Source organism: Lissotriton helveticus, chromosome 3_1 (genome assembly GCF_964261635.1).
Source record: "Lissotriton helveticus chromosome 3_1, aLisHel1.1, whole genome shotgun sequence".
Taxonomy (NCBI): Eukaryota; Metazoa; Chordata; class Amphibia; order Caudata; family Salamandridae; genus Lissotriton; species Lissotriton helveticus.
In genome coordinates, this window is record NC_136061.1 from 358578291 (window position 1) to 358592427 (window position 14137).

A 14137-nucleotide genomic window follows, 5' to 3' on the forward strand; every position below is an offset into this window, starting at 1 on the left:
TCAAGCCTTTTCTCCTCTTGTGGTGGTAGAGGACTGCTGGAGACCTCCTCTACCTCTGTTGGATTTGCCTCGGAACTGTGATTTTCCTTGGTTCTCATTCTGGGACCACTGAGGGGTTTGAACCCTCTGTTGAGCCCCTCTCCCCCTGTTGGTCTTGAAGTGGCGTTTGAACTCTTTTTTTCTTCTCCAAACCCACCACTTTCACCGTATCCAGTTCAGTCTTCATACGGGTCATCTTTTCGTCAGCATGTTCTCCGAAGAGAGAGGAACCCGAAAAGGTGAAGATTAAGGATGCGATGCTGAGCATCCGGCTTCAGCCCTGTGAGGCGCAACCAAGCCGACCTTCTGGCACAAACCCCATGTGAGTAGGAATGTGCCGCAAGCACTGCACCCTCCGCTGCTGTGCTTATCAACTGGTTCGCCACCAAACATCCTTCAGTCATAGTTTCTTCGAAGTCCTTCTGGTCATCCTTTGGCAGTTTGGACTTGAACCTCTCCATGGAGTCCCATAAGGCTCTGTCGTATCTACCCAGCAGTGCGGCCGCACTGGAGACCTTCAGCGTGGAGGCAGCTGAATTGCAAACTTTGCGACCCCACGAATCCTGAGATTTGCTGTCCTTATCTGGTGGGACTGAAGAGGAAGCAGCAACTGCATGTGTCTTCCTTGCCGCTGCCACTATCACAGAGTCTGCTGGAGGGTCAGATTTTACTAAAACTGGGTCAGAAGAAGCCGGTTTGTATTTCTTCTGTATGCGGGCTGGCACCGCTCTGATGGCTGCCGGAGTTAGGAAAACGTCCTTGACCGGATCCATAATCCCCGGGACTAAAGGCAGCAGTGGACGAGAGATAGATTTTTGGTGGAAAGTTTCAAAAATGACTGTCGTTGTAACCTGGGGGACAGACATTTCAATGCTCAGCTTCTGAGCTCCTCTTTGCAGGACATCCAGATAAGTGCCGATGTCATCGACTGGAGAGGATCTGGAAGTAGGACTATCCGTCAAAGTGGGAGAGTAATCCCTCTTGGAAGACCTGGTCGAAGAAGTAGAGGAAGTAGATGGAGTTCTGCGATGTTTACGGTGAGCACCGTGTCCCCTTTCACGTGACCTTCTTGGGTGCTCTTCCCTTCTAGGAGAGCGAGATCTAACTGGATCCTGTCTCCTTGGTGAACGAGATCTGACAGGATCTTCTCTGGGAGATCGGGATCTCACCGGATTTTCCGTTCTGGGAGAGTGAGATCTGATTGGTCTTTTCACAGGAGATTTTCTGGGACGACTACGCCTGTCCACTTCATCCACCAGTCTCTGGAGAGGAGATCTGTGCTGCGGACTGACGTATTCATGCATACGTTTAGTAGCCCCTGAATCTCGCCAATGGTCCAATGACTTATACCATCTGGGAGACAGTCTGACCTCCGCAGCCGAAGCATCTGGCTGACGCACAGGAGATCCGAGGACAGGACTTCTGGACCTCGAAGATGTTGTTGAGGGGCCAGAAGACTGAAGAAGAATGGCGAGAAGCTGACCCCGTAACCATGATCACAGAGGAATGTCCCAACGTCGAACGCTCTGGCGTCGTACGTTTTCTCGACGCCGAATGCTTTCGGGGAGTCGGCGGATCCAGCAATCTCGACCTTGAATGCCTCGACGGTGATCGATGCGAGGATCTATGTTCTCTCGACATCGAGTGGTGATGACCAGTCGTCGACGTCGAACAGCGATGACGAGCCGTCGACGGAGCCCTCTGTCTCGACGTCGAATGTTTGTGCGACGACAGCAGAGGGGTATTGGTCACCCTCGACGCCGAACGGGGACGAAACGTCGACGGATACTGCGTCCTCGACGCCGATCGACGTTTTACTGTCGACGGCGGAGGGGTCTTGGTCCTCGACGCCGAACGTCGTTTTTTAGACGACGGCGGAGGGGTCACACTTCTCTACGCCGGTCGCCGCCTGGATGACGACGGCGGAGGAGTGACCTCCCTCGACGCCAATCGTCGCACGGTTGACGACGGCGGAGGGGCCTTGGAACTCGACGCCGACCGTCGCCCGGTTGACGGCGGCGGAGTCACATCTCTCGACGCTGGTCGTCGCCCGGTTGACGACGGCGGAGGGGAATTCGACGACTGAGCTGGATCCTTCGACGTCGTCGACGTACCTGGTCTTCTTTTCGACGGCGAGCCCGCAGTCGACGGTAGTTTTGACAATGAATGACCCACCGGTGGTTCTTTCCTCAGCGCCAAGCCTGACGCTGAAGCTGAAGGGTGAGAAGACTTCTCTTTTGAAGATGTTCTAGCCTTCTTGGAGCCCTTCTTCACCGGAGACCTTCCTCTGGATGACCTGTGAGCCAGGCCATAGATGCGAATTCTCTCCCTGTCTTTGAGAGTTCTTCCTGACAGGTGCTCGCAGTGAGGACAGGTGCCTGGATCATGTTCTTAAGGCAGACACAGGATACAAACGTCGTGGTTGTCTGATTTTGCCTTCTTGTTGCCACAAGAAGGGCATTTGTCAAAAAGTGAAGGCATTCTCAGCTGAAAATGCTCACTAAAATGACTAAAAAAGACAGATTATTACTTGACTTGATGTAAAATGTCAAAGTAATAGAAAAAGTTGTGAAGAATGAAGTAATTTTCTGTCAAAAAACAGAAAATTAGTGGAGCTGTGTTACCAGGATCCTTCCTGAAGTAGCCGGAAAGAACAACTGACCTAACTGTCACCCCTGAGGCATGATGGGATACAGGGGGTCATGGGTGCCTTAAAGGCACGGTGTCAGTTTTTTGGTATTCAGCTACAGGTTAGCTTTTCAGTCTTTTTAGACTGTGTGTTTGCAATGCAGCCTGGGAGCTTTCTATGCTTTCAGGGTGTTATAAGAATTTCTACTGCTGCCTAAGCATTAAAACAGTTCTAAAACAATCTTTTATGTTGTTTCTCATGTTTCTAATGCATATTATTCATGTATGGTGGAAATTCTTCACAGCATATTCCAGCTCTGATGTTATTTGGCTGCTATTGCATGTTTTTATATTTATATATATATATATTTATTTTTTGAGCACATTGTTTATTTTCCATTTGTGATGATTTACGAGTGCTTTCCATTCTGGTTAACTTTGATAGACTGTCACAATGTCGACAAAATGAATTTACAAAATCTATTTTACTCCCTTTGAGTGACTGTCAGATCAAATCATGAGACGCTATTCTTACATGCCATTAGAGCACTAAGCTCTTAATATTGTCTTTTTGTACAACGATTAGAAACATAATTGCTTGGTACTATTGCTTTAACTATGAATTGTTGGCCTATTTGCTGTGTTGCAACCCTTGCGTCCTGTTTCTTTAGGCGCTTGGGCTTTTATAGTGAATTTATTGCACCGCCTACTCCTGACGCGTCATGTGATCAAGCTTCGCCTGCGGAGCGAAACGCGTCAGGGAGGGCACTCGCTCTTGCACTTTACGAAAATAAAAATGGATTGCTGGCACTAAGATTTCGTGATGTGGCTTCATTGGTGTTTTTCACTGGACTAAACACCTGGCACTGGAGTGGAGGTCTACGCCTGGTGTAACCGCTATCTTTGGCGGTCAGGATATATATAGATAGATATATATATATATATATATATATATATATATGGGGCACATATAATATAGTGTTTCCGGGGTCCCGCGCATGGGCGGGAATATTCTAATGCTTATGACTATTGATGAGGATCCCCTGGAAGAGAAGGGGTATCAAGCACAAACTACAGCCAAGATTTGTCTAATAAAAACTTTACAATCATATACTTACTTTTCAGAATGTTGGGTAATATTATGGGCAGGAATTTTGATCAAGCTTGGTCTAATCCACTTTAAGAATGGGTAAATTCACGGTGTGTTCATGGAATATTTGTGGGTTAAGTGACAGGAGGAAAAGGGGAATAATGGCCCAAATGCTTAAATCTATGAAAGTTGATTTACTGTGCATACAAGAGACCCATATAGCATGGAATAACAGGAGCTGGTTTAAAGATCTGGGTCTTGAAATAGTAGGGTGTACACGGCAAGGGTACAACCACAAGAGGGGTGGCTGTCTTGAAAAGACATGGTTGGGGGGCATGTAAGCGTGTGAAAGAAGACTCTTTTGGTCGCTGGCTAACCATTGAGCTGTGTCTGGAAGGTTCGTTATTGACCCTATTTACTATCTACGACCCTAATCTGGACAATCTAGATATGCTGAATCAACTTAGTATGGAGCTTGCGGCCTGGCTATCCCCTTTAATTTTATGCAGGGATTTTAATCTTCATTTGGATGGAAAGGTTGATATAACCAGCAATTATGTTTAAGGGAGAAGAAAAATAAAGTTTTCAGGGCAACCAGAGGGCGGTTTTATGAATTTGGGTTAGTTGATGTAGGTCATTTAAAGGTAATGGCAGCCCCAGGGAGTACTTTTTTCTCTGCCTCTCATCAAAAACATTTCCGCTTAGACTATTTCTTTGTAACTGCTGGATATGTCAACAATGCCAATAATGTCAGGGTCGATATTTTGCCTAAACTAATCTCCGATCACAACCCTATCAATCTTAGAGTTAGATATTAATCTTAGACCTCCTGCGAGACCCTGGACTTTTGAGCGCAAATTATTATTTGATCCCCTGTATGTAGAGCAGATGGGGAAATGGATAGTTGAGTTTTTTTTTAAATTAACCATGGGTCCGCTCCGGTTCAGGTGGTGTGGGATGCTTTTAAGTCGGGGGTTCGGGGAGAAACATTAAGCGAATCAATTAGTAAACAACGTGAAATACGAAAGGCACAAGACATTGAGATGGGAAAATTACGAGATATTGAAATCCAGCTGAAGCCGGCAATTGGTAGAGGGTTGAGTACTGCTCAAATTTTAAGGGATTTAGCCATTCAGAAGGCAAAATTGTACCAGACCGCTGCCCAAAAATTAGCTGCGCAAACTGCAGTCTATAGATCAGAGATTTACGAGGTGGGAGAAAATTTGGGGCGAATATTAGCTAAAAGGCTACGTCAGAAAGAGTTCGCTAGAAGGATAGATAGTATTCTTGATGATTCAGGGCAAATGTATGACAAACCTGCCGAAGTACTGGAGGTTTTCCGTAAATTTTATAGTAAGTTGTATACAGAGGAAAACATTTGTGGTACTGAGGATAATGTACCATATTTTAGTACTAATATCGAAAACTCTATATTAACATCTGAGCAGTCTGAGGAATTAGATACACTTGTTACATGGGAAGAGGTCGAGGCAGCCTTAATATCACTGGCGGCAGGTAAGGCTGTTGGCCCATACAGCATTCCTCTTGAATTTTTCAGGGTTTTTCGAAGAAGAACTAATGGCAGTCTTCTTGGAAGCCCAGAAGGGGAATGCACCTTTCACGTGGCGGAATTCAATAATCACAATTTTTCTTACAAAAGACAAGCCACCTTTAATACCCTCTTCATATAGGCCTATATCGCTTATTAATGCCGGCAGTAAGGTATACTCTAATATCCTAGTGTAGCGTCTCTCTGGCATAGTTACACAGGAAAGGCAGGAAAGGATTTGGTTCTTGGTAACCTACCTGCTTTAAAGGCTCTTTACCATTCCCCCACAGCGTGTATACGCTTGGCTGATCAAACATCTTCCTTGTTTTAAATTTCTCGGGGTACAAGACAAGGGTGTCCGTGCTCACCACTCTTGTTCGCCTTATATATGGCCCCGTTTTTGAATAAGTTAAATGTAGCATTTGTTTATGTCATATAGATTATCGAGCCCTCGCCTATGCGGATGACATTGTAGTAGTTACAACAGATATCGGTACTACACTTCCAGACATTAATGAATTAGTGGCCCAGTTTGGATCATTCTCGAGCTATAAGTTAAATATCTCCAAAACCCAATTCTTTATGATGGTGAAGATCCCCCGGCTAACATAATCACTGTTCCGAAAGTCACCTATTTAGGAATCAAGATTTCACTTCTAGTATGTAATATTCCAGAACTAAATATGAACCCTGCATTGACTAAAATAAATTCAGTATTAGAGAGGTTAGATCATCTCCACTTGTCTTTATACGGTAGATCTAACGTGCTAAAAATGCTGGTACTACCCAAACTCATACATGTTTCGCACAATCCCAATCGAATTTCCAGCTATGTGTTTTAAAAGACTAGAGAGGATCTCCTCTAGATTTCTTTGGGGTTACAAGTGACAACGAAGAGCTTATAAAAAGATGGTGCTGCCGAAAGATCGGGAGGGGTTGGGGAATAGCCTATTTTTTGTTTTATTACGCTGCAGCAACTTTGCAATTTATCAGCCCACTGGTAGTAGGTGTTCGACCCCGGATACTGTCCTGCAATAGCCCTTCTATCTATGAGCTCGGGATGGGCGAGGTGATTAAGGGCTGTCTGGCCAAAGTAGTAGAACCGAGATATTCAAAAAAACAAAATTTAAAATCTTAAACAGCGCTTATGCGGTATGGAAATTGGTTAAGCGCCAGATGGGAATTCCAAAACGAAATGTGTATACACCATTCGCAGCATCCGAGTTACTACCCTGTAACTTTTGTGATCAAATTGTCAATAGGTGGGGCACTAGAGGAATTCAATGTTTAAACAAGTCTCATTTATTCAATTGCAAAATAATTTTGGGTTACCTAAAAATATATTGTTTACATTTCTCCAAATCCGTAGCTTTTTGCAGACCTTAGGTCCTGGGATAGAACAGCAATTAATGAAATTTCCTCTTATCGAGAGTGTGGGGAAAAAGCGAATATTGTTGAATCATTTCTGTTGGCCAATCGGGTTCTTATGTCAGGAATGATGCGATCACAGCATTATATGGCTATACACGATTTATATTATACTCCAAGAAAGATCTCTACATGCAGTACTGCCACTGGGACCAAGTGCAACAAGTGAGGACAATTTGCTGCTGACGCTGTACATATGTGTTTTGCCTGCCCCAAACTATCTGAATTTTTTTTATCATTAGAACAGTTTTGCGATTAATATTGGGACGACCAATGAGTATAACTGGTGAATTAGTGTTGGTTGATCTCAGCCTTGAAATATCTGGTCATATAAACACCACCTCCTCTGACTAAATGGCATACAGAACTATATAAATGGATGCATGCTGATGTTGTAGCCCAGAGTAAGGCTCTACTTGATGCTCAAATAAAACAGAGGTGCGCAGAATGGGACCCCCCACATGATTAAGATTATTTAGCAGGGATGCCTCTAGACTCTTGTGTGTCTATGCGCTTGCACAAGTGGAATTGTTTAAGCAACCACAGAGTATGTACTGGATCACACACACTAATAATTTCACTTTAGTTTCATATGTAAGATTATGTTGAATACTGTAACATTCTCATATTAACTAATGTGGAGGTTAAAAGGAGGAACTTTTATGTAAAGAATACTTTTATGCCTGTAGTTGGCCACTAACGTACCTACATGGGGACGAGGACGCTAAAACGAGGAAAGACATTAGTCATGTCAGATATGCCAAACTTGGTGACTTGCAAATCATCTGGCTTCATGTATGGACAATTTAATCTGTTTACTAATGATAAAACTATTTTTTTTTTAACAAATTAAAGGTTTACCAACCTCTTCAAGGGCAATGTGCTGATTCAGGGCAACTGTAGCCTCTAGCTCGAGTAGAGGAAATACAACATGCCTCAGGTAGCCAGCTTGCACCTGTTCGGGTATCTCCTCTCATCTATATAAGTTTGAGTTGAAATTATAGAAAATATGAGCAATATCTTCAGGGGAAAAGATCACTTTCCCAGAAGGGTCAAATACATGTTTAATGAATTACTGATATTATGTGATGTTTGCGCTTTCAGTTTGTGAGCTAATAGGTTATTTGCTTTATCCCCTTTAGTATAAAAACAATGTCTGTGTGTAGCATTTTACAGTGGTTTCGCCCAAGAACAATTGCTCTAACTTGCTACTGACCTGCTGGAGTTCTATCTAAGTGCAACTGAAGCATGTATGTCCACGTTGAGATTCAAGCTCCCTTACCATCTGTTCTAACTCTAACTTTAGTGACTTATTTAAGAAAGAAAGTAGTTGCATGGGAGAGGAGTTCGCCCAGATAACTGCATAGGCTGCATCCTATAGTGTGGCAAAGAAAACCGCATCACTTGTATTCTTGTACACTTGCATGAGTAGTCTCTCTAATTGAGTGACAGACCACTGTATCAATAAATGCCACCTCATTCATGCGTAAAAGTCTACTGAATAGCTTTATAAGGAATAGAGTGCCATCGAATGTCAAAGACAACAGGGCATGTTTCGAGAAGATTTATGTTTCAATATTGCAAGCTGATATCATGAGAGTGGATTTCTGTTCAACTAATTGATAGTGCATCCTAGAGAATCTTGTGTGAACATTCAAATCGGATGTGTAGCTTCTCTCACCTAGATGCCATGGAACTATGTCTACAAACTGCTCTGTCAAAGAATCCATCAGTGACTGCCTCCTACCACACCAGTGGGCTGACCGATCTTCACCGGGGTGTAATATGGTGTTCAAATCTCTCCCATTATCAAAATGCCAGAGTCGAGGCTTAAAATATGGGGAAACATCTAAGAAGGCGCTCTGCCTATGCACACTTGCGACATAAACATTGATTAATTAAGTTTCTTTATGTGCCAAATGCTGAGCAGACCTAATGAGTCTGGTCCAAAATTATTTTTGAGTCCTCAGGTGCTTCAAGAATGGACTGGAGAAGCTACTGGACAGTCACAAAATCACTCTAAACCATAAATTATACCAGTGTAATCAATTCTCTCCAGCATCAATGTTATCCTGCATCTTTTGCTGACTTATTTCCAATGATGACATTTCTATCTGCTTGTGGGATCGTTCCATGGTAATTGATCCACCCGTTTCAATACTTTGAAGGGGATGGCCTGTTTAGGAGAGGGATCTAGAAACTTCTTGGCGAAAGGAGGATATGGGTTTAAGCAATTCTTGAATGAGTACTTGAATGTCGCCTTTGGGAGCAAGTGACGTTAAATCTCCTGTGATTATCAACTGATTAGGTGGAGTATCAGAATTAGCAATTGGGCAAATTGTCTAAGGTGGCAGATGCAAAAGCATCTTTAATCTACGAGGATGCAAAAGCATCTTTAATCTACGAGGTCTTGGGGTTATTGTTCTTATTTACCATACTGTTAGGATGACACAGACAAACCTACGAATAGGCACCAGTTCAGCAGTGGTGGGTCCAAATAGTATAATGAGGAATTGTTATGTACCAGACACTTGCTTATCCAATCATGAATGGGAGATCTGCCTTGTCCCCCTATGTACTTCAAGTTGTGACCTCAATAAAATTCAGGCTTACAAGCCTGTGACAAGCGCCCAGTCCCGTCTCAGAGATATCCTTATCGAGTCTCCACCTCAGCGTCAATGCAGTTGATTTAAGAGATGGCGGATCAGAGAGCGCCATCTTGGATATTTTGGCCGGTCTTCTCTCTGGTTATTGAGGGCAAGTGGGACTGTTATGGCCTCACAACACTGTTGAGTAAAAAGGGCTTAAAAATACTAAATTAGGATTCGGAAGCTAAGAAGAGACACGTGGTGCAGTGTCTCTTCCCAGGCCACACCTAATATGCACCTAATATTGCATTTTCCACTTACAACATTAACACTACTCAACATTACACAACAAATCCACTCCGTCATCCTTGCTTCCTAAGTCAATTTGACATGATAAACCAAAGAAACTTGATTTTTTTTCCATGCGACAGCCTCCTACAACCTACCAATTTAAACCTACCTTACCAGTGGTAAGATCATTTGGCCTAGATGTGCTATCATATGCTGATGACACACAGATCTTGGTATCCATCACCCAGCCAGTCTGTGAGATTGCTTCCAAGTTTAGAGCTTGCATGGAGGCAGTCTCCAAATGGATGACGTGTAATTTCTTAAAATTGAACGGCGAAAAAACCGAAGTTATGGTCTTCGGAGGGAGCCAAGATCTCTGGTCAAAGGATTGGTGGCCTCCGTCCCTGGGAGATTGTCTGATCCCCAATCCTATTGCTAAGAACCTTGGAGTACAAATTGACCCTGCCCTTTCTTTCGACCCCCAGGTAAATAGGACAGTGTCAACTTGTGGCATCATTAGAATCTTAAAGAAAATTGCCCCTTACCTGTCCTTGGCAGCCCGGAAACAAGCAACAGCTGGCCTAGTACTATCGAGGCTTGACTACTGTAATGCCCTTTATGGTGGCATCAACAAAGGCTCTATCCATCGCCTCCAAATGGTGCAAAATGCGGCTGCCAGATTGGTTCTAGGCCTTCCTAGGAGAGCGTCTGCAACAGTGGCCAGAAGGGACCTTCACTGGCTTCCGATTCCATCTAGGATCTCTTTTAAAATTCTTTGTCTGGCCCATGGTGCTATCCATGGCTCAGGATCTGAAGGCATTAGATCTCTTTTGTGTGCGTACACCCCCACTAGAACACTTCGCTGATCTTCGAAGAATAGGCTTGTGGTCCCTAGGTTTGCCACGGTTAGATGGGAAGGTAGAGCCTTTTCCACCTTGGCTCTCAACCTGTGGAACTCCCTCCCCTTTAAGCTTACCAGTCAATCCTCCTTAGCAATATTTAAAAAACTTCTTAAGACCTGGCTTTTTTTCTCAAGCATATTAGATTCTTGCTCTCCCAATGGCGTTTTGGTCTAGTTACCTGGAGTCTGGACTTTTCATGTCTGTATGTATTGCGCCTTGATGCCCCTTGGGGCTAAGTTTTTTTGCGCGGTATAAAAATGCCATTCATTCATCTGCTTTAAATCGGACGACAAAATTAGATGCCTATTCCCTAGACTCACCATCTCTCCACCTAACTTCATTACTGTTCCCTCTGCATGGTCCACCCAGAATGTTATGACTGCCACTGTTCTTTAATAGTTCCTATATACTAATATATGAAAGGTTTTATTAGGGGAAACTACGGAGCTACTGCTTGTCCAAGATATGCATGGGGTCCACTAAACAACAAAATGTACCGGTCATTTCATGACTACCTTTTTCAAAAACGTCAGCTGTAAATTAAACAGTTTTTAAGTTTACTTAACTTAGGTGATATTACTGGTTATGTCATATACGATGACACAAGTCAATAATGAATGGTGCCATCTGTACGTGGCGGGCAGTGCCATAAAAGGCGACTTTCAGTGCTCTTTAGGTTATGGATCACAGCCATGCATTTCTTTCAAATGTAGTTGGGTCTGTGGATGCGTGTGAGTGTGCCCGTGCACACACACACTACATTTCTTGTGAAAAGTGTTCTGGGGAGCTCTACAATTTCAATGACAATAGAGAAATAAATATTTTTCATCTGAATGATCATCCTCAAAGTGCCATTTACATAGCAATTCAAAGAATTTCTGAGGCAATTCTACAAGAGTAACACAAACTCACCAGTGAAGCTGTGCGAATGGTGGCGAAGTGTTCTCGGTTGCGGTAGTGAGACTTGTGTCGCGATACTTGGGGTGGAGACTGCGGCTCAGATGGCCGTGACCTGGGCTCCGGTTCTTCACTGTACTCTTCTTCCTGATACACGAAAACAACCACATAATAAGAAAAGCTGTATCAAACTTTTGCAGCAAGCATTTTTCTTTGAGAAATTCAGGCCACCAAGTTCAGACATCAACCCCATTGAGGTACTGTGGTAGGAAGAAAAGAGCTGTGCATTAATAATTGCCTTTAAATAGCACCAAGTTTTTTAAGGACAAGTGGGTCCGAATTCCTCTCAGGTCATTGAGATGTACTGAAAAAAGAAACTTACTTCAGGCTATTGCTGTTAAAGAGGATCCCACAAGTTACTAAATTACAGGGTGAACTTAATTTTTCACAAGAGGCTATGAAATGTCATTATTTGTTTAAGCAAATTAATTGAACAAAGTGAAATTTGTGAGGTAACGACTCCAAACATCCTGTGATTCTGGGCAAATCACTTAATCTCCCCGTGCCCAACAAAAATGAATGTGTGCCCTCATGTAACGTAACTGGTGCTATGTAAAGCGCTCTGATACCTGATTCGGTTCAGGTCACATTTGCGCTATATAAAACTCTGCAAAAAAAAAGTATGTCTCACATTAGTTTACATTTATCTTCCTTGGGGACTAGGTGTAGATTACATGAAAGCCAACTACATCTTAATATGTAATCCATAGTAGCTAATAAAAAGGGTGTACTTTCTCAGTTTACGCTAGCTGCAATAATCAGGCATAAATGATGAGGCAATGCTAAAATACCATAGAAAAATTGCTTGAAGTGAAAAACAACAAATAAAGAAAACTTTATTTACCCTGCAAGTATCTTTGGTAGTATGCAGTGCTGCACATTCACCTATTTTGCATTCTTTTTCCTCAAAGAACTTTGGAGTCTCACGATTTGCAGAACATCCCTTGGTTCACAATGCACAAAGGAGAACTGATTACACCTTAGATTGTTTTTCGCTCAGTGGGTGAAAGTGGAGATTAGAGTAAGAATATTAAGATGTGCCCTGTGCATTGTACGTTATTAATGTGTAATTAAAAAAACATGCACCATCACCTCCCGCTTCCGGGAAGGAGGGAAAGAGCATGTGAATCTACAGCTCTACAAGCTACGCAAACAGATGCTTACAGGGTAACATTTTCCATTAGTAGCATGTGTGGTTGTAGATACCCATGCTTCGCATATATTGTAAAGCAGTTTTCTTCCAGTGGAGGCTAGTGGGCAAACGATACAGATGTTTATGAAAATGTCCTTAATAGTATTACATTCTGGACACTCAAGCTCGTTGACCTGGTAGTATACCCACACAGTAATACTTTGTTAATGTGTGTGGAGTTCATCAAGCAGCTGCTTTGAAGATCTTGGGCTGACTAAATGATACCCAAGAAAGTCATGGTGGCTCTTTTTTACATGTAGAGTTTGCCCGAGGAGGTGCAGGAAGTACACATTTAGCCTTAGCTAAACATTTATAAACATTTGACAGTCCACCTTGATATACCTTTCTTAGCAATGCGGAGAGAGACACTTGTAGGAATCAATAAAAGCAATGAACAGTTTAATAGTTTAGCTCAAATTCTTAGATCATTCAGTATATTACATGAGAGCTATTTTAATGTCCAAGGTGTGAAACACTCTACACAAACCGAATGAGGTTATGAAAGAACGTGGGCAACTCAAAAGCTTGGTTACGGTGAGAATATCTTAGACAGGAACTTCAAATTGGGTACAAGGACAACCCTATATTGTGTATATGAAAGAATGGTTCTTGAATAGTAAGCGCTTGTAACACGCTGATGCACTGCATCCAGCAAAGGAACTGCAAGTTGCATGAGTGGACGGGTTCAAAAGACAGTCCCATGAACCTTGTAAGAACCACATTAAGGTACCAAATTGATGCTGGAGCTGGTCTTTGCGGTATCACTTGTTTGAGTCTCTCCATCAATGCCGTTCTAAAGCAAGATCAGTGTTCTTTGTTATGCATATATGTTGCCATGCGGCTAAATGAAGGCATATGGAGGTGTATGCTAGACCTGCCTTCTGAAGCTGTAAAAAGTTGAAATGATATCCTGAACTTTAACCTTGAAGGGGTCTAGAGACTTGGAGATGCAGTAGTAGACATTTCTTTTCCACGTACGTACATTCTGTCAGGAAGCCTAGGTAGCCAAACTCTAAGACCTTACGTCCCAAAACACGAGACTGAACTGCTCAGGGTTTGAGTGCCTGACTGGGCTGCCTTGCTGTGGGAGAACATCTGGCCTGATTGGAAGCTTTTCGTGGGGACTGATGGACATCCCCAGGACCATTAAGTACCAGGGGGTCTGGCCCAAAATGGGGCAACCAAAAAGAGGGCCATGGAAACCTGCCTGATCTTCCTCACCATGTAGGGAATGAGTGGGAGAGACAGAGAAGCATAGGCACATACCACTGACCAGTTCACTCATTCACAGTGACCATAGACTGTGGGTGTGGATACATGGAGACAAAGCATAGGTTTTTTGGTGTGGCAAATAAGTTATTGCTGGGGTTCCCAACCACTAGAAATACCTGTGGATGAATTTTCCACTCAGTGACGTGTTCCAGTTAAAAAATTCATAAAGTGGTAGTCGACTTCCAAAAGGTGTTCTGTCAG

At 43.1% G+C, this 14137-nt stretch overlaps 1 protein-coding gene across 2 annotated transcripts in view; it reads right to left on the bottom strand.

The window, feature by feature from the left end:
- Positions 1 to 14137, bottom strand: part of TAOK1 (TAO kinase 1) — a 1359031-nt gene that overhangs the window by 580403 nt on the left and 764491 nt on the right. For both annotated transcript variants that reach the window (XM_078680056.1, XM_078680057.1), the window contains exon 13: positions 11428 to 11559. In XM_078680056.1, coding sequence (XP_078536182.1) covers positions 11428 to 11559 — 132 coding nt within the window. The remainder of the gene's footprint in view (positions 1 to 11427; positions 11560 to 14137) is intronic.